We start from the raw sequence: 20,966 nt of genomic DNA, 5'->3' as shown, positions 1-20,966 counted from the left end.
AGGTGTTTGAACAGCTTCTGTGTTGTTTCCTGTTGGTAGTGCACCTAAAAAATAATAAAAAAGTAGTGAAACACCGCGCTAAAAAAGTTTACAATCAGCCCCAACCAAGGGGGGATTATATATGTGCAAGCAAAACAGAACAGGACTCACTGGTAATGCTTACAGGAGTTAGAATATTGGTGACGACCAATGGGTATGAGAAGGTATGCGATGCTCAATAGTGGCACCGTGATCTGATACCTGGAATAAAATAAGATGTGTTGAGTACAGTTGTTTAGACCGTCTACATAGGCTAGTTGAAACACTTACTTGTTTGGATTAACTGTGGTGGTGTAAAGTTTCCTATGGATGGTACCTCACCATTGGGGCTATCTGAGTTATATTATACTCACCCGGGGGGCGGTCTGGTCTTGGTCCGGCGCCTCCCATCTTGCAGCGGTGACGTCCTCTTCTTTGCTTTCCGTCGCGGCTCCAGCGCAGGCGCACTTTACCTGCCCTGTTGAGGGCAGAGTAAAGTACTGCAGTGCGCAGGCGCCGGACCACTCTGATCTGAGTCAGCACTTTGGAGAGAAGGGATACCGCACCCGACCTTACCAAGGACAAGACCCTGACTACGTGCCCGGAGTGGAAACCTCTTCCCGAGCTGCTGCAGAACGCGGGTCACGGTGCACCCTCAGGCCCAGCGCCCCCCCGTGTAGTGAGCAGCGCTTCTCCGCGGGCAGTTCACCCACCGCCGTTGACCCCGTCACCAGGTCCCGTGGCCGCATTAGCTCTGCTCCACACCGCGGCTGCAGCCTCCTCACCGGGACCCGCGGCCACCTCTGCTCCACTCCACAGCATGGCTGCGGCCTCCACACCGGGACCCGCGGCTGCATCTGCTCCACTCCACAGCTGCCACGCCGGGACCCACCGCCGCCTCACCGCTCCATAGCGCGGCTGCGGCCTCCACACCGGGACCCGCGGCCACCTCCTCTGTGCTCTGCACCGTGGCTGTGGCCCCCCCTGCTCCGCTCCCCACTGCGGAAGGCCCGGCATCAGGAGAGCTACGCGGGGCCCGTGTACACCCTGCGGTACCGGAGCGCAAGGACTTCCAGACTCTCTGGCAACGCTTATGTGGCGCCCCTGAGGGTTCAGTCACCACAGAGGTACTGCACCTCCTCCTAAGGTTTGGTACCCCACTATCCAGGTAAGGTGGAGACACCTGACCACGCTCCAACAATCACATCCCACACACACACCAGTAGTGTAGCAGAGCAACCTTTGTGGCTCCCTGCTTGGAACACGAAGAGTGCTGGGAAGTGGGTGGAGCTTAGACTGCACAAGACAGTGGGAGAATATTAGGAAAAGGTCAGTCTGTGAGAGAAGATCCCCTGAGAGGGATGGAGTGAAGGAAGTGCTGCAGCAGACTCCTGTGACCTGGAGCTGCTATCACAGAAAAGAGCCATAGAAAGCCTGATTCTTCAGAAGGAAGATAGTTTAGTACGGAACGTAAGGAGAAGAAGAGAACTAAGGACTAGGGTCAGAGCAGAGTCCTTCCTCAAGTTTGAAGTGCATGGCTGGGGTTCGGTCCCCGAGGTTGTATGGATACTGATGTTCCTGCAGCAGAAACCGGAGGAATAGAAGTTGTCACCACTTTATTCCCATCTAAGACTTGGGGGCACAACAGCAACATGGGTGAGCCGGGAAATGATAGCAAGGAGTCCCCGAAGCAGGCTACAGCTGTGTTTGCCGTATAAGTAGAGTTCTAAGTAACATCAAGAAGGAGGAACTTGAGTTTGTGACTCCCCGTTGTTCATTCCCCCATTTAGCCCCAAGGTGTACTTAGCTGCCCAGACCATGACTGCATAACAGTCACCTCCCGCCCCGTATTGTTTATTTCGTGTGAGATTGTGTATTTGTTTCCTGCGTGGAAAACTTGAGTTTAACCCATGTTCTGCCTCCTGCTTGTCACTGCATCCTGCTAGTTACCACAGATACTTTACAGGCAACCAACAGGAAATGACACTGGAAAATGTCACCAACTCAGAAATGTGCACGCTATTACACAATCGTTTTCATTCACAAATGACTGATGAGTCACAATGCTGATTCTCTTGCAAAGTCATATTATTCAGATCTAACACATTGCAATCAACAACACACTGACATATTTATCTATGTACTGACAGCCGCCATGTACAGGTACAGAGACAGCCATAGACAGAAAAGTCACCACCCAAAAGTCAGAGAGTTCAATTGTGATTGATTGCTAGCATTATCTTACTTTTTTGAAGATAAGTTCTTGTATTCCATAGCTCTGGAAGTAGAAGTTCAGCTAACCCCATGCAAATATAAAGGTTGTGTGTACTTGGCCTACAGGCACGCCATGTGCCACTGTATGGTGTCTCCAAGAGGCCCTGTACGCTCCTCCATTGTAGAACAACTCTATGCAGATTCCATATGAATCCATATTCATTTCATGAGAATCATATAAGGAAAAAAAGAATCTCTGTCGGCAAAATGTTGGCCTGTTGGGGCTTTATTAAAGGGAACCTGTCATCATGTGTTCACTATCAAAACTAACTTCACCACCCATTAGTCATCTTTACTAGTACTACATCAGCTCCATATATCAAACAAAATACCTTTAATAATGCTAGCGCACCCAGTATGGTAATCATCATGGTCAGGTCCGATGGGTGTCACTGGTCTGTGTTTGGCACTACATTTGTCCTGCCATCACCATCCTCTTGCCTGGATCGATGTGGCTGACGTCTCCTACATTATCCACAGTTCAAAACTCACATCTGGACAGTAGAGAACTGGAGCTGCCAGACTCTGCAGATGATGTAGGACATGTCAGAGACATCAATCAAGGCAGGAGGGATGGCGATTGTGGAGACAAAGGAGGTATCAAGCACAGACCAGTGACACCCATTGGATCTGAGTGAAACAATTAGCATATGGTTTGAGAGGATTATTAAAGGTATTTAATTTGTTGGCGTGCTAGTAAAGATGACTTAGGGAATATGGGGGAAACCCGGCGACAGCTTTCTTTTAAAGATACTATGAGACTAGGACTGGCCCATAGGTGAACAGGTAAATCCCCTGGTAGGCCCCTGTACCCCTCTATATGAGCAGTAGTTGGTACTATACATGTTATTTACTATATACAGACAAAAACAGCATATTATAATTTTTTTGAACAAACTATTTAATAATGTATAGAAGTATAGGCAAATTTGTTAATGAGGGTAATGTAAAAATTGCATGTAGCTAAACAATGTGTCCCTAGAGTCAATGTTACTGGTGGGCCCTTGGCACCCCAATCCGTCACTGGATACTACGCAGATCCATAATGCGCCTGTGTGTATGAGGACTTACATGTAAAATATCAATTAAAAAGTAATAGGAATGAAAATGCCTTCACATTCACTTGTAAAAATGTTTTATTTATAACATAGCACAAAACGAAACACTAAGAAAATGCAGCAATCTAGACTAGAAGTAGATCATGTTGTATTTCGGTCAGTGACCCTAATGCTGATCAGAAGCTCCAGGCCTCTCTCCAGGTATCCAGTATCTACTCGTCTCTCTCAGGCTCCCGAGCTGTCGGCACTTGCAGATACTATTGTGTAGCCATGACACTAAGGATGTCATTGCATTACTGAAACATGGCACCGGGGTCAGAAGCATTGGAACCATATCAGTATCACCTGCACTAGGGTTACAGTATATAACTACGGTCTGCGCTGTAGAATAGGAATTTAGTGTCACCGGAAAACAGGATTGCCAACTTGTCTTTTCATTATTTCTGGACAGCTGATCAAAAAATCATGGACAGTCAATGTTTTTTACGGACACATTGGAAAGCCATCATAAATCTTTATGATTATAAGTGATCCATTTCTACAACCCATAATTCTGATTAGGTGTCAGCTACATTTACTGTAAAATGATGATAATTACAGTAAAAAACAATCATTATAAGTTTCTTCTACCTCAAAAAAATCATGGACGCCTCAATTTTTTTTTACAGCAGGGCAAAAGAGTGCCCTATTTTTACAAGCTGTCCTGGAATTTCTGGACGGTTGGCAACCCTGCTGGAACATCTATGATTTTTTCTCTGACTGTTTAATTGAAATTCATGTAAAATTTTACATTTGGCTTATTTCAGTTATTGTTGTTGCCACCAACAATCTTTTTGGCAAACTGAATATGAGATTATTCAGACACCATTTTTTGTGTACGTGGAAAAGAAAGCGATTTGAGCCATGCCTAACAGTTATACTAGTCACAATAGCGGACTGTCTTTGGTAATACTTAACAATAGGTATGTCAGAAAATGCAAGATGTGCTCCCTGACAACTTAAATATTTAGAATTGTATTATATACTATACTCCTATTATTTGGATTCTAAGGCTTGTTTCACACTTCTGTTTTACCTATCAGTCTAAATCCGCCTAAATAGCGGAAAACGGATCCGCAGGCGGACAGACAGGAACGTGTGGCAACGGATTGGCGGATGTACGGATCCGGCGAGGTTAAAAATTTAAAGGAACCATGCTTGGGAATTCATACCAGCGATGTGGGTAGTCATCGCGGGAGCAGGAGAGGAGGAGCATCGCGGGATGTGGGTAGTCATCGCGGGAGCAGGCGAGAAGGAGCATCGCGGGATGTGAGTAGTCATTGCGGGAGCAGGCGAGGAGGAGCATCGCGGGATGTGGGTAGTCATCTCGGGAGCAGGCGAGGAGGAGCATCGCGGGATGTGGGTAGTCATCGCGGGAGCAGGCGAGGAGGAGCATCGCGGGATGTGGGTAGTCATCACGGGAGCAGGCGAGGAGGAGCATCGCGGGATGTGGGTAGTTATCGCGGGAGCAGGCGTGGAGGAGCATCGCGGGATGTGGGTAGTCATTGCGGTAGCAGGCGAGGAGGAGCATCGCGGGATGTGGGTAGTCATCGCGGGAGCAGGCGAGGAGGAGCATCGCGGGATGTAGGTAGTCATCGCTGGAGCAGGCGAGGAGGAGCATCGCGGAATATGAGTAGTCATCGCGGGAGCAGGCGAGGAGGAGGATCGCGGGATGTGGGTAGTCATCGCGGGAGCAGGCGAGGAGGAGCATCGCGGGATGTAGGTAGTCATCGCTGGAGCAGGCGAGGAGGAGCATCGCGGAATATGAGTAGTCATCGCGGGAGCAGGCGAGGAGGAGGATCGTGGGATGTGGGTAGTCATCGCGGGAGCAGGCGAGGAGGAGCATTGCGGAATACGAGTAGTCATCGCGGGAGCAGGTGAGGAGGAGGATCGCGGGATGTGGGTAGTCATCGCGGGAGCAGGCGAGGAGAAGCATCGTGGGATGTGGGTAGTCATCGCGGGAGCAGGCGAGGAGGAGCATCGTGGGATGTGGGTAGTCATCGCGGGAGCAGGCGAGGAGGAGCATCGCGGGATGTGGGAAGTCATAGTGGGAGTAGGCGAGGAGGAGCATCGCGGGATGTGGGAAGTCATTGTGGGAGAAGGCGAGGAGGAGCGATGATCTCGGGTGCAGGCGAGGAGAGAGAGAGAGAGAGAGACCGACCAGACAAGATAAGATAAGATTCAGGGTTTAAAAGGGAAAATCCGGATCTGCAGAGAAAAAAATCGTGATCTCAGTGGATGCCACAATTCTCGCGGATATGCAAAAAACTGGACGCAACGGACGACCATCCGCCACTAATGTATCCCAATGGAAAAAATGGCGGATCCGCCACAAGAAGAGCGGATCCGCCATTTTGAAATTTTGGCGGATTTTGACTGATGGTGAAAAACTGAAGTGTGAAACAGGCCTAACCAGACAACTTAGGCCATGTGCACACGCTGCGGTTTTGCTGCGGTTTTGGCCCTGCAGAACTGCAGCAGTTCCGCAGACATGGTACTTTACCATGTTAGCCTATGGGTTTTCAAAACCGCAGTGCTCACGCTGCGGTTTTTTACCTGCGGAAAAGCTGCGGTTTTTTTTCCGCAGCATGTCAATTGTTTCTGCGGATTCTGCTGCGGTTTCACACCTTTCACATAGTAAAGGTGTGAAACCGCAGGGCAAAACCGTAGGCCAAACCGCAGCAAAACCGCAGGTCACTTTACCTGCGGTTCCGCGGGAAAAAACCCGCAGGTGAATCTGCAGTGTGTGCACATACCCTCATAAAAAAAAAAAGTCACAGATACTAATGCGAACCCAAACAGTAAAGTTCGGCGGCCGTACCAAACACCTACTGTTCGGGCTCAGACCCCGAACACAGACTTCACCAGGAAGTCTGTGTTACTGTTTGGGTTCGGCTGCCCGAACACTGGGTGTTTGTTGTGCTGTCTTGTGGATGACAGCGCAGCAAACATCGCTTCTGATTGGCAATGAAATCATCTCTGCCAGTCAGAGAGCCGCGGTTCCCACGCTGTCAAATGACAACGTGAGTGGTCAGCTGTGAGGTATAAAGTTTATCTCCGATCACTGGTGTCATCTGATGGGACTATTATTTAAATAATTAAAAAAACAGCGTGGGGACCCATCTATTCTTGATAAGTAGCCTTGCTGAAGCAGACAGCTGAGGGTTGCAGCCCCCAGCTGTGAGTTTTACCTGGCTGGTTATCAAAAATACAATTACCTATATACTCGAATATAAGCCGAGATTTTCAGCCCATTTTTTTGGGCTGAAAGTCCCCCTCTCGGCTTATATTCGAGTCATATACACCAGGGGGTCGGAGGGGGAGAGGGGACGGGAGTGTCAGGTCATACTTACCCATCCTGGCACTGTCTCTTCAGCCCCCAGCTTCTCCACGATCTCCCTTCCTTCCTTTAGCGGTCACATGGTACAGCACATTAAACTCATGAATATGCAGGTTAGTGCACGCCGCGCTCCCTGCAGTCTTAACGTCACTGACAGATGACGTTCCAGACAGCAGCAAGCAGCCATGGACACAGGACAGGTGAATATATCAGGTGCCAGCAGTGACACCGGCACCTGACACCCAGCGACGGAGAGGTGAGTATGTCATTTTTTTATTTTTAAATGCAGCAGCAGTGGCAGCATATGGGGGCATAATCTATGGAGCATCTTATGGGGGCAGCATATAGGGGCATAATCTATGGAGCATCTTATGGGGGCAGCATATGGGGGCATAATCTATGGAGCATCTTATAGGGGCATAATCTATTGAACATCTTATGGGGCCATAACCTTTATGGAGCAGCATATGGGGCATATTATTCTATGGAGCATCTTATGGGGCCATTATTAACCTTTGTGCAGCATTATGTGGGTTGTATTTTGTATGGAGCATCTTATGGGGCTATCATGAACTGTATGGAACATTATGTGGGGCTCCTGATTCAATATGGATATTCAAAAACATTTAACCTACTGATGTCTCAATTAATTTTACTTTTATTGGTATCTATTTTTATTTTTTAAATTCACCAGTAGCTGCTGCATTTTCCACCCTAGGCTTATACTCGAGTCAATAAGTTTTCCCAGTTTTTTGTGGCAAAATTAAGGGGGTCGGCTTATACTCGGGTCGGCTTATACTCGAGTATATACGGTATTTATTTACAGCGCAGGAGCAGCTGATGAATACTCCCATCCGCTGCTCCTGTTCTCACTGTTATTAGCGGTAGCAGGTGTTAGATGATGGGAGCTGTAGTGAACTGTATACCTCCGTGTGGTGTTTTTGTGGTATTTCCTAATAATCATTAAAGCTGGAGTCACACATAGCAATCTCGCTAGCGAGATCGCTGCTGAGTCACAACTTTTGTGATGTAACAGCGATCTCATCAGCGAGATCGCTGTGTGTGACAGCGATCAGCGACCGGCCCCCCTGCCGGTATCGCTGATCGCTGCAAGAAACCTCTGGACATTTTTTTTGTCGCTGGTCTCCAGCTGGCCAGCAGGCATCGCTGCGGGTGACAGGCGGGAGACCAGCGATCAGCTGTAAAAAATAATAAAAAAAAAATATATTGTTATTCTCACCTTCCGACGTCCTGTGCAGCCATCCCGCCTCTCTCCACGTTCCCGGTCCCAGTGATCCTTTGCATGAATGACCGCGAGACGTCGCGCTACCTCGAGACCGTGACATTCTCGCGGTCATTCTCGCAAAGGATTACTGGGACCGGGAGTGTGGAGAGAGGCGGGATGGCTGTGCGGGACGTCGGAAGGTGAGAATAACAATATTTTTTATTTTAATTCTATTTTTTTACAGGGATGGCATCAGCGCTAACGAACACAGCGATGCTGCGCGCTCGGCATCGCTGGTGAAGCTGTCTGTGTGACAGCTCACCAGCGATCACATAGCGACTTACCAGCGATCCTGACACCTTGATATCATTGTTGGGATCGCTGGTAAGTCGCTATGTGTGAATCGAGCTTAAGACTTTGAAACGCGTTGAATAAACCACCATTCTCTATATGAAACATCTTTGGATTTACTATTTATCTGCAGCGCGGACCGTATCCACATTAACCCCTTCATCTATCTATAGCTGACCCGTAGATCTGCCGTAGCGGATATTTATACACGCTACAACAATAGCTTCATCTGGTGAGTATAATCCATTTTTTTATATCACTGCACATCGGATAAGACCCTATTTGTGCTGATCTCTCCAAACTGTTTCTTCGGTGCATCTCTAATTATAAGCACTTTCTGTCAACTGTAAATCATAGCATTCACAATAACCTGCACATAAAATCTCAGACTCATCAATATTTTTATGGATTTTGCAAAAAGTCCACTCTTTCTAAAAAAATTTGCAAATTTATGGGCAGATGTAGGCATGGTCATAGGTAGAAGGAGGGTGACAGATTTCCATGTACCTGTATACAGAAAACAAAATATATTACATAGTTGCATAGGTGACAAAAGACCTAGGTCCATCAAGTTCAACCGTTCTCCACCAATTGTACTTTTTATCACTAAATTAACAATAAATCACAATTTAATGTGTACTGAGGAATCATCCAGCCCTGTTTTAAAAGCTGTTATAGTGTCTGCCATTATTACCTCTTGTGGTCGGCATTCCACATTCAGACTGCTCTAACTGTAAAGAATCCTTTCCTATTTAGCTCCCAGAATCTCCTTTCTTCCACCTATAATGAATTCCCCCTGTTCCTTACTATGGTCTTTGGAAGGAATAAGTTATGTGCCAGTCTTTTGTATTGACCGCACATATATTTATACATATAAATGATATCTCTTCTGAGACGTCTTTTTTCTAAGCTATATAAGCCCAAATATTAACACCATAAAAAAACATATCAAATACAGTGATAAAGCTCAGTGAACAATAATCGAAACTTAAGGAAGACAATAAAGAAACAAGACAGAAGAATTAACGCCTTCGAAATGTAGTGCTGGAGAAGGATGTTATCAAGACCATGGGTGGCAAAAAGAACAAACAAATCAATCTTGGAACAAAGTAAGCTAGACATGTCACTAGAAGCAAGAATCACCAAGCTACGATTTGCTTACTTTGGACACATACGAAGAGAGCAATCATTGTATCATGGTCAGAACAATAGAAGGAACAAAGGCAAAGTGGAATACCAGCAATTTGATGGCTCGATACAATCAATATAATGGCAGAGAAGACCCTCGTGGACCTATCTAGGCTTGCTCCAGATCGATCTTCCTACAGATGGTTCATCCATCAAGTCGCTATAGCTCGAGACCAAGCCAAAGGCCGCTAAATAATAATAATAAACTTAAGGAAGATTTACTTTTGGGGACGTATTGTAGACAACACCATAATCAAGCCAGTTCAAACCAAGGAAAATATGAATTTTATAATTGATGCTCATTTTAATGTTGCTGAACATCCATAGAATAACTCAGTTTAACTTCAATGGACGTGATCTGCATGTGTATCTGGGTGCCAATTCAGAGAATAAATTAAAGATCTCATCTCCCAAGATCTTGGTGCCGAGATTTCCATTGGCGCATGTGGATCACCACCCCAGGGCTGTGGGGTAACTCGGTACTGGGCCGGTATCTCAAAGGGATGTGTCACGGTGGCGGTGACCCGGTCTGTGGCCCTGGGCGTCCATTTAAAATAGGTGGAATGAAATAGAGTTTATAGGTAGGTAGTTCGTGACGCCACCTGTGATACTCAGCAAAGAAGGTGTTAAGCTGACGCTGCAGTACCTGTTTCGGGGACTCCATACAATCATGTCCCGGCTCACACACGTTGCCACTGTGTCTTCGAGTCTTGGGTGGGAATAAAGCGGTCACAACTTCTATTCCTCCGGTTTCTGCTGTAGGAACATTAGTATCACACACAGCCTCGGATACCGGCGCCCGGCCTTGGCGCATTAAACAGGAAAGGGCTCTGCACTAGCCCAGTCCCCAGTCTCTCTCCTCCTCACATTCTGTTCTTATATATCTTCTTTCTGAACAACTGATTCTTCTTTCTTCCTCTTTCCTTGCTAACAGCTCCAGCTCACAGGGAGCTGCTGCAAACACGTTCTCTCTCCATCCTTCCCCCCCGAAGGTGAACTGCACAGAGAGGTCTTCTCCCTGCTTCCCCCTGCGGGGAACTGACCTAGCTTCTTGTCAACTTTCCCCTCTAGTGTTTCTAAGCTCCACCCACCACCCAGCACCCTTCATGAACCAAAGCAGCTGCCATAAAGGGTGCTCTGCTGTTCTAAGGTGTCTGTGTTGGATGTAGGTCCTGGAGTCTGGTCAGGTGTTACCATCTTACCTGGGTAGTGGGATACTACACCTCAGGAGGAGGTGCAGTACCTCTGTGGCGACTGAACCCTCAGGGGCGCCACATACCCCCCCGTTAACCGCAGCACGTCCGCGGGCTGAAAACAAATGAGAATACAATATGTTACTGGAACATACAAAATTCTGCTTTTTAAATTAACAGTAGAAAACATCTTCTCTTAAGGAGAGGACTACTGCTTGAACGTTACTGAACATATTAATAATAACAACCTATGTCCTAATACTATCTTATATTATGTTACATTGTCAAAGTGCTACTGGGGCAACCGCTTTTGCCTATCAGGTTCGCCACGAGGTCTGGACATTCTTAGTCCCTGTAACAATACCCTTCTTTGTTACTTCCTACAAAAAGGCACTTCAAAAATTTTATTCAATGCTATAATTCTATCTTATACAATAATACACATATATCAAAACATTCCTATTTTGCCTATAAGGCATTATCAATAAAGTGCTATTCTCTAAATTCTCTAGTGACAACCGCCAAACTAAGGTTCGCCACTGCTACAAACATTCTTAGTTAACCAGTTATATATATCCTCCGGTAAAAGGTATTTGTTATAAAAAATCCTACACTTATTAAACATTCTATACTTAGCAGATTTTACAATTATAATAACACTTTAATTTTTCAAAGACTGCAATGATCAATGAAAAATGACAGATATTCTCCCAGCCGGGTTATCTTCAAGTGTCCATTTTCTTTGTGGAGGACCAGCTCAAAACCTCCAACGGTGGTCCTGGGTGGGCTGCAGGACATGCTGGTCTCGCCGCTTAGACCCTGTCTTCGGCCACACCCAACAGGTTTTTGTTCAGGTCTGTGAATTTTGTGAAATGATGAGTCCTTATCTTTCCTAAAGACCTAAACTTTAAACTGTAAAGCGCTGCGGAATATGTTGGCGCTATATAAATAAAGATTATTATTATTATTATTATTACCTAAGTAAAACCAAGAGGGAGCACCTTAATAGGCGCTAACTATATACAAATGGAGTGTCCGGATCACTCAATGTTCATGTGTGGCGCCCCTGAGGCTCAGTCGCCACAGAGGTACTGCACCTCCTCCTGAGGTGTGGTATCCCACCATCCAGGTAAGGTGGAGACTCCTGACCACGCTCCAACACCTGCACCCCACACCACAAAGTAGTGCAGAAAAGCACCTTCGGCGGCTCCCTGCTTGGAGTATAGCAAAGCACCCATTGGTGGCTCCCTGCTTGGAACACGAAACGTGCTGGGAGGTGGGTGGAGTTAGATTACATTTCAAGGAGCGGGAAGAGTTTAAGTGAGTGAGTGAGTAGCTGGTGAGAGAGTTGGAGAGAGAAGAAGATCCCTAGAGAGAGGGATAGATGGATGGAAGTGCTGCAGCAGATCCCAGTGATCTGGGTCTGCTGGCACGAGAAAGAGAGAGCAACATAGAAAGAAAGGATTAGTACGGAACGTGAGGAGTAAAAGAGAACAGAGGACGTGGGTGAGAAGAGAACCCTTCCTAGAAGTTCTAAGCGCAAGGCCGGGGCCCGGTCCCCGAGGTTGTACGGATACTAATGGTCCTGCAGCAGACACCGGAGGAATAGAAGTAGTGACCACTTTATTCCCACACAAGACTTGGGGGCACAACAGCAACTGGATAGTGAGCCGGGACTTAGTAGCAAGGAGTCCCCGAAGCAAGCTACAGCTGTCTTCTGTACAAGTAGAGTTCATAGAAACATCAGACAGGAGGAACTCCAGTGTTAACTCAGTACTAGGTGCCCTGGTGTCCTCCACTTATTCCTGCGTCAACCTGCCTGGCACTGCTACCTCCCCTGAGCCTGACACTACACCATCTAAGTGTCACCATATCTACTCTGCCCTGGGACTACAGCCCTGCCTGTGGAGGGCTATACCATCACTGCTGCACCACACCATCTGTCCCAGAGGATCTGTCTGCAGCGTCGGCCTAACATCTACATTGCCGAACACCACAGGTGGAGTCACGACTTATTCATTCACACTGAACATTTACAATGGGCGCCCAGGGCCACGGGCCGGGTCACAGCTACTGTGACAACTTCCATTGAGATTCACCGGGCCGAGTACCGAGTACCCTACAGCCCTGGGTGTGAGGGCATCCCACATGATCTCCACAGTTCTATATAAAAGGAACATTTTTGCCAAAACCCACCTGGGGTTAGCTATTTTCAAGATTTTCAAAAGTGTACTGTTCACTTTGATAGAAACAACATTATGGAACTTGTAAAACCCTCCTGGGTTGTACACAAAAAGACCGACTGGAGAAGTCCGTTCAATTCAGTCTTCCTGATTAGCATTGTCTTAAGCATCAGGGTTTGGTCTCTTGCATGGTAGCTTGCGATGCTGGCGAATCCCTGGCAGAGGAAATCCATGATGCATGGTAACACCCATTACCATCAATTGCTCAGGTTCTGCCACCAAGGTTTGGGTAGCTTCCTCACGCACTTTGGGGTTGCATTGAACTGCAGTTGTACATAATGCCGTGGGTACCGATATTACAGCTGGTGGTACCAAAGGGAATAATGAGCAGGCTGTTGATGCTGCAGCCGCACTTGCCAATGGTGTCATCCTGTTATCAGTCTTCTCCTCCATCGACATCAGAGGTTGCCGGAGGGGACGCGACTCCACTAAATGCTCTCCTTTCTGCAGGAACATTTTCCACTTTTCCATTGCCGTCAGCTTAGCGTCCTGGAATGGATGACGCAACTCCTCCACTTGTTCCATGAGGAGTGCCGGCCTGTCGCACGTGGTGGACGGTAGCGTGGGTATAGGAGCAGGTTCTAGGATGCCCCCTTGGGTGCCAATCTCCAGTCCCAGGCTACATCTAAGACAACCTGACTGGATTTTGGGGTTGGTGCCCTTCCAATGGGGCCTAGCAGAGCCTGCCATGTCCCAGGGGCGTCGGACGTACCTGCTCCTCCGTGGCCGTGGTCTTCTTCTACCTCCGGTGATGGGGAGACTGGCGGGGCAGCGGGTACCGATGATGGTGGTACCGGAGTAGTGTAGGGTGGTACCGGTGGTGAAGGTACCTGAGGGGTGACTGTCGGTACCGGTGGTGAGGGTACCAAGATGGCGGACTCTTCCTGGGCAGCCTGGCGGCGTTGTTCCAACAGAGCCTGCTTGTCCTGGAGTTTCCTGTGCAGCTCCGCTATTTCCTCCTCCAGCTGCAACAGGTTGAGACATGGTGGGCGTCCAGGGCCTGATTCCCTGGAGCTGGGAGACGCTGACTCCTTTCCGCTGTGCTCCACAGGCCTCCTGCCGCTGCTCTCCATCATGACCTCCTGATACTGTGGCTTCTCTTCCGTTATGTTTCCCACCGTGGGGTTTCTTTCCACCCCCAAGGGGCGGCGCCTTTTTCCTTTGCCGCCATACCAGGATAAGATCCGGACCCCTCTCTGGGTCGGCCATGATGCAGTAGCATAGAAGTACAGGCAGGGGAGGTTCATGTCGTTTCGCACTCTTTCTTGGGTGCCGCCCACGAAGGCACACCTTACTTCACCGCCATGGCGGCCATCTTTACAGTCAAAATCACAGTTCAACTCACAGTCCAATAAATCGATTCCTTTGCACATTTCAGGCTTAGCATTTCCCAAATCAATCAAATCTTCGGCACACAAGACCCGGTGGCACCGGGCTTCGTAATCCTGTTTGTGACGCCAAAAATGGATCACCCCCCAGGGCTGTGGGGTTACTCGGTAGCGGGCCGGTGTCTCAAAGCGATGTGTCACGGTGGCGGTGACCCAGTCCATGGCCCTGGACATCCATGTAAAATAGGTGGAATGAAATAGAGTTTATAGGTAGGTAGTTCGTGACGCCACCTGTTGTACTCAGCAAGGAAGGTGTTAAGCCGATGCTGCAGTGCAGATCCTCTGGGACAGATGGTGTGGCACAGCAAAGATGTAATAGCTCCCCACAGGTAGAGCTGTAGTTATAGTAGATGTTGAGGTAGATGGTGTAGTGTTAGGCACAGAGATGTAGCAGTGCTGAGTGGGTTGCAAGAAGAAGACAATGACACAGCTGAGTGCAGTTCCAATTCTTTTACTCACGGTTCTGGCACAGATAGGTGCTCGCTTCAATGCTGCAGCTTCCAGGTCAGGGGCTCAGCCGACTCCCAGGCAGATGGAATTAACCCTTCCAGCACTCCCTTTCGTGTGCCTGTTCTGAACGTCTCCTTTCTAGCGCTAATCTGAAGTACTTGCAGTTCTGAATTACACTCAAGTTCCTCCTTCTTGATGTTACTTAAACTCCACTTGTATGACAGGTGGCTGTAGCCTGCTTCAAGGACTCCATACAATCATGTCCCGCCTCACACATGTTGCCACTATGTCTTCGAGTCTTGGGTGGGAATAAAGTGGTCACAACTTCTATTCCTCTGGTTTCTGCTGTAGAATCATTAGTATCACACACAGCGTCGGATACTGGCGCCCTGCCTTGGTGCATTAAACTTAGGAAAGGGCTCTGCACTAGCCCTAGTACCCTGTCTCTCTCGTCCTCACGTTCCGTTCTTATCTATCTTCCTTCTGAACAATTGATTCTTCTTTCTTCCTCTTTCCTTGCCAACAGCTCCAGCTGACAGGGAGCTGCTGTAAACACATCCTCTCTCCATCCTTCCCCCCAAAGGTGAACTGCACAGAGAGGTCTTCTCCCTGTTTCCCCCTGTGGGGAACTGACCTAACGTCCTGTCAGATTTCCCCTCTAGTGTTTCTAAGCTCCACCCACCACAAAGCACCCTTCATGAACCAAAGCAGCTGCCATAAAGGGTGCTCTGCTGTTTTAAGGTGTCTGTGCTGGATGTAGGTGCTGGAGTCTGGTCAGGTGATACCATCTTACCTGGGTAGTAGGATACTACACCTCAGGAGGAGGTGCAGTACCTCTATGGTGACTGAACCCTCAGGGGCGCCACACATGCACCACTACTGGCGGCCATTTTCCCAGAGTCCACCGCATAGGAAACCATGGAACTGCGGGGGCTCTGGCCTTTCACAAAATGTTGGCAGAGCCCCCGCAGCAGCACTGGACACCCGCAGCATCAAACACTCACACCGGCGCGCTGCACATCCGAACATCCCCTCATCCCAGCCTGTGGCCTGCAGCAAGGCTCCACTCTTGCCTCCTCCAGCCATGACCCTGGGACCCCGCTTCACTGCAGCCACCACCCCCCGGTAAGCAATAAGACGCATGGATTAATAAGTAGCACCACCATTTTATTAAAAGAAAAACTTTTTTTCCTATTTTTCTCCTCAAAATTTGGGGTGCGTCTTATAATCCCCAAAATACGGTAAATAAAAAAAAACTATAAATGTTTGGTATTTGGGTACTTGGACCATAGTTAGTATAGGAGATAGAAAAAAAAACAGTTGTGGAATTGCACTTTTTTTGCAATTTCAGTGCACTTGGAATTTGGTAGAATGAATGGTGTCATTCAAAAGTACAACTCATCGCACAAAAAAAACAAGCCCTCATACGGATATGTGGACAGAAAAATAAAAACTTTATAGCTCTTGGAAGAGGGGGAAGAAAAAACTTAAACGAAGAAAAAAAAATGAAAATCGCCATGTCATGAAGGGGTTAAGGAGAATTTGAAGCAGTTTTTGATGGGATTTTGAAGGTTATAAAACTGTCAGGTCAGCAGGCCCATAGGTCTCAGAGTAATTGGTAAGCACAGAAAACAACTCACAATAAACCATTACATGGTGCAGATTGTGTAACCAAGTAGAAGACTATATGAAGCTGCCGGTAGGTCGTCCTTATTCACCTTATTTCTTGCTAGAAAAAAAAAAACCACTTCTAATGTGTTCTATGACGGAGCAAAATTATCTCTAAAGTGGGAATTTAGTTAAAACAAGTCGTGACTCCTGAACATTCTGCTACTTTAAATCGGTAGACATAAGCATTTATGATTCGCTGTAGTTCAAGTGGGTTAATGAGTAATCTCCATTTAACCTCTGTTCTGTCACACCTTAGCATGTGAGATATAGAAGCAAACTCGGATTTTCAGCGTAATGTAGAATGCAAGGGCAACAAACACCACATTTAACAGATCTGTACTGTAAACAATAGGAAATATTCCAAGAACATTGGTTTTCAGAGCACACGATGGAAATGGTGAGAATGAGCAAGACAAAAGGTAGGTCTGGTTTTATGTGCGTTTTTGTAGGCCTTGCATGCCACCTAACTACTTAGGACACAATGTACAGCGTCATCAGTAGGAAAGGGCCTGATACAGTATATACTACTTGTATACAGCGTGCGAGAAATTCTTGTTTTACAAGTATGGGGAAATATAGATACTCACAACCGTAACACGTCTTCTACACGATGCAAACCACTGAGCAGGAAGCATGTTACATGGTAGCTGAAGGTCTTGTAATGCACACTGCATAAAATGTCAAATTCTTAAACACGGGATTAATCTCTAATTTTTGTGGTAATTACGGTAATAGTACGTCGATCTCTCATCGTTGTCTTCCATATAGCAGCTTTTACATATTGCTGAAATAGTTTGTGATCTTTGAGAACTTACCTGATCCCTGTGTAAACTATGGACATTATAATGTACTGGAGATTTTATTAAAGTTTGTATGTCCACTAAATAACTATTGTTTGCTCGGGACACTAGTTTTGGAGCTACAGTTTACGGCTGCTGATTCTTATGTGAGCCCCTTATGCCTTGTAATTTCATGGGTTACATGAAAGACAGTATGAGAAGACATGTATGTGTTTATATTATTTTATTTTACACTTTAGTTCTATAAAAATAGTTATTTTTCAAAAAAATATAAAAGGTCATGTCAAATCATTTGGTGCGCCTATGTTACATATTTAATAATCAAGAATCAGATCCAGTGGGATATGTATACGTACAAGCTGACGTATGTGTTAATGTATATATATTATTAGATAATACCACAGTGCTCTCCCAGTAACACAAGAAGTCTCCGCATGTTTCGCCAGTCAGAATCAGTCTAATGGAGCATTAAGACGAGTAATCGGCAAACGACAATTTGTAGCAATGTTTGTTCCTGATTATCCGAACCGTATAAACATGTGGTCCATCAGACGTCTAGATTGTATAGGCCGGCAATAAAGTCATGCAATCTGCAGCACACATCACCCCCTGTGAACCGGCTATGTTTTGCCGATGACATACCGATTGGGGACACAACAATCGTATTGACATCAGATCATTTCTCTTGCCACCATTGACTGTCAGCTTGTGATAACAGGCCAGTAAACAAGTTCCATATGACATATATAGTCAAATAGCACCAGCTTAATGGTGTGGAATTGACCTGTGTACATGCACCAAAAGCATATTGGGAGTTATTATGTGCACTAAAAGAAATATAGAATTCACCCCTTTTTTGGTTGACCCCAATAATACATTTTCGCAGGCACTTGTTCCATCTGATGACACTATAAGGCCGGGGTCAAACTAAACATATGGAAAATCGGTCTGAGTCTCCCTGCCGAGAGTTGCACAAGTGTTCTCCGTATGGTCATGTGTGTGTAATGCGTTTGCAACGCGATAATGCGATTTTCTCCCACCCATGTATCCATATGGCATCTATATGACATGCGTATGGCTTTACATTTCTCACTAACTTTCCCCATTGAATTAAATTGCTCAATGGGCTGAAATGAGGAAACATGTGCGCATTTGTTGCAAACTAGATGGATGGTCTGTGTGGCGTCCAAGTTTTTCTCGCACCCATAGGATTGCACTGGCGAGTCTCGGTGCCAATCACAGCATGCAGCGATTTTACACGCACATTGAATACACCTGAGAAAATAAATAGTGATGGGAGCTGCCCCATAGATTAACACTGGTCCGAGGGCTATGTGATGTTTTCTCGCATAGCACTTGCCCGTATTCAACAGCAGTGTGACGTCGACCTAATATTAATATTCTGTTATAGGGCTTGTCTGGTAAAACCAAGTTATCATGAATTCCTAAGGCTTGTTGATCGGTGGGGGTTTGATTGCTAGGACCTGCACTGGTTGTCAGAACGGGAATTTTTTAGCCCTGAAGGAACGGAACACTTTTATTCCTATTAGAAAAATGGAGCAGCAGATCGTACATCTGACCTCTGCACCATTAATACTTTACCAGGCTGCTGGAAAAAAATGAGCGAAGCATTCGGCAGCCCAATAAGGAATGAATGGAGCAGCGTTAGTGTCATGCCCGCCTGTCTGCTATGCTGCAAGATCCCTGGAGCCGTGTGCACGTGCACCTCATGTCTGTTATGCTGCAAGATCCCTGGAGCAGTGTGCCTGTGCACCTCATGGCTGCTGTGCTGCAAGACTCTTGGAGCAGTGTGTAGGCGCACGCGTACCTCATGGCTGCATGCCGTTGCTGTGTGCGCACCCGTCTCTGCTCTGCCTGCTGTGGTTGTCTCTGTGGTCCTGCCCCTGATCTTGTGACCTTTCCTATGTTCCAGCACTGTCTGACCCAGCTAACCTCTCAGTGTTTCTGGAGCCCCTGATCATGTGACCTTCTCTATGGTCCAGCCCAGTCTGATCTAGCAATGCTCTCTATGATCCTGGAGGATCTGAACCGGAAGTCCTTCCCTGGTCCTGACCCGGAAGTGCAGGTGCTAATGCCCTATATCAGACCGCCCCTTCCTATGGTCGGGGCCTGAGTATCGTGTTGCTTCCCTGCATGGCTGCTTGGTCTGCTCGGTTGCTCCCTGTATTTTGTGCCCCTGCACTCTGCCCTGTAGTGCTTCTCTGCACACGCTCTATGCTTGTACTCTGCCTCTTGTCCCGTGCCTTGTCTTTTAGTTGTCTCTCGTGCTGTGTTTGTCCTTGTTATTCTTAGACTTGTAGTCCTTCCTCTGTTCTCTGCCTTGCCTGGTTCGCTATGTCTGGCCTTTGCTATTCTGAGCCTTGTAGTACTTCCACATTCTCTGTCTCTGCCTGGTTTTCCTTACTTTGACCTATGGTGCTCTCTTGCACATTTCCAGGCTAGTCTCAAGGCTCTGCCTTGACCCGGCTCTGGGCTTTGGCCTACGCTCTGCTGCTAGCTCTATACTCGCTATGACCTGACACTGTGTTTCTGCCTACGTTCCGCTCCTTGCTCTGTACCTTGCCTTGCTTTTTTTTCTGGCCTTGCCTCGCCTTGTTTCTTCGCGTGCCCTTTGCACGCGCCTGGCCTTCCTAGCCTCCTGTTTGTGCCTCAGCTATGCCCGCCCTATCCGTGCCCGCCTGCTTGTGCCTCAGCCGTGCTCGTCGACCAGTGACAGCTGTGTTGCCTGTTATGCCTCAGCCGGGTTCGCCTCAGTCTTGCCCGGCTTTCTGTGCCACAGCCCGACCAGCTAGCCAGTGCCCCAGCCGTGCTCCTTGTGCTCTCTTGCACCCACGCTGTCTGTGCACTGTGCATTGCATGCTCTCTAAAGCACACGCAGGCCCTAGCCTGCTCCTTGGCTTACCTCCCCGTGCTTCTCTAAAGTACGCGCCGGTCTTGCCATTTACCCTGTCGTGCCCTCTTGCACGTACAGGTCCTAGCCTATTCCCTGTCATGCCCTCTTGCACGCACAGGCCTAGCCTGTACCCTGGCGTGCCTCCTAGCACGCACCCTGCCTCGAACCCTGGTATGTTTTCTAGCACGTGTTATGCCTTGAACATTTGGCGTGCCCTTGCATGCACTTTGCTGTGTTTCACTGTTTATGCCTTGTACCTGATTAAAGCTTGAAACCACATTTATTGAAGAAACCCAGTGACTTTGCTTTATGTTTTGCATCCTGCTCGTCCTGCTGCCAGACACACTCTAGTGTCTCCCCGAGCCGGCCGTCTGGTCCCAGCAGTCGTGGTGGCTCACCCCCTTGGTCTTGCCCCTGACGCTCCCTATATAGGGGGTGGTTCTCCACTAGGTCAGCTCGCCCTAGGTGGGTGGGTGCCACGGCCCAGAGGGTCCACTCAAAAAATCGGCTCAGCAGAAGCTGAGTCCGTCACAGTTAGGAGCATGACCACTGCCAAATTCTATTACGTGGATAAGTGCCCACATTTCCGTCAATCAGTGTGAGTCCCATCTTTCAGACCTGCACCAATCAGTAAATTATCACCTATCCTGTGAATAGTTAATAACTTGCATTCACCGGACAACCCCTTTAAGTCTCTAGTATGTATCTATGTGTCCAGATTATCTGTTTTTCTTATTCTATCCTTTTTTTCAGTGTCTAGTTTTGAGTATGTAAAATGTAGACACTAGTGTAAAGCATGATTCATGAATAAAAT

General features: G+C 47.4%; 1 protein-coding gene across 4 annotated transcripts in view; it reads left to right on the top strand.

The window, feature by feature from the left end:
• The window catches only part of NR1H4 (nuclear receptor subfamily 1 group H member 4), a 319,951-nt gene that overhangs the window by 107,675 nt on the left and 191,310 nt on the right, over nucleotides 1–20,966 (top strand). Inside the window, exon 1 of one of the 4 annotated variants that reach the window (XM_073545038.1) lies at nucleotides 16,696–16,857. The exons of the other annotated variants lie outside the window; for them this stretch is intronic. Coding sequence (XP_073401139.1) covers nucleotides 16,827–16,857 — 31 coding nt within the window. The 5' untranslated portion in view covers nucleotides 16,696–16,826. Of the gene's footprint in view, nucleotides 1–16,695; nucleotides 16,858–20,966 lie in introns of those variants that run through there. 4 annotated transcript variants of the gene reach the window in all.

This window comes from Dendrobates tinctorius, unplaced genomic scaffold (genome assembly GCF_039654945.1).
Source record: "Dendrobates tinctorius isolate UK_male_01 unplaced genomic scaffold, ASM3965494v1 ptg000139l, whole genome shotgun sequence".
NCBI classification, from domain to species: domain Eukaryota; kingdom Metazoa; phylum Chordata; class Amphibia; order Anura; family Dendrobatidae; genus Dendrobates; species Dendrobates tinctorius.
The sequence above is the reverse complement of the archived record's forward strand: the minus strand, read 5'-3'. Positions and strand labels throughout refer to the sequence as shown.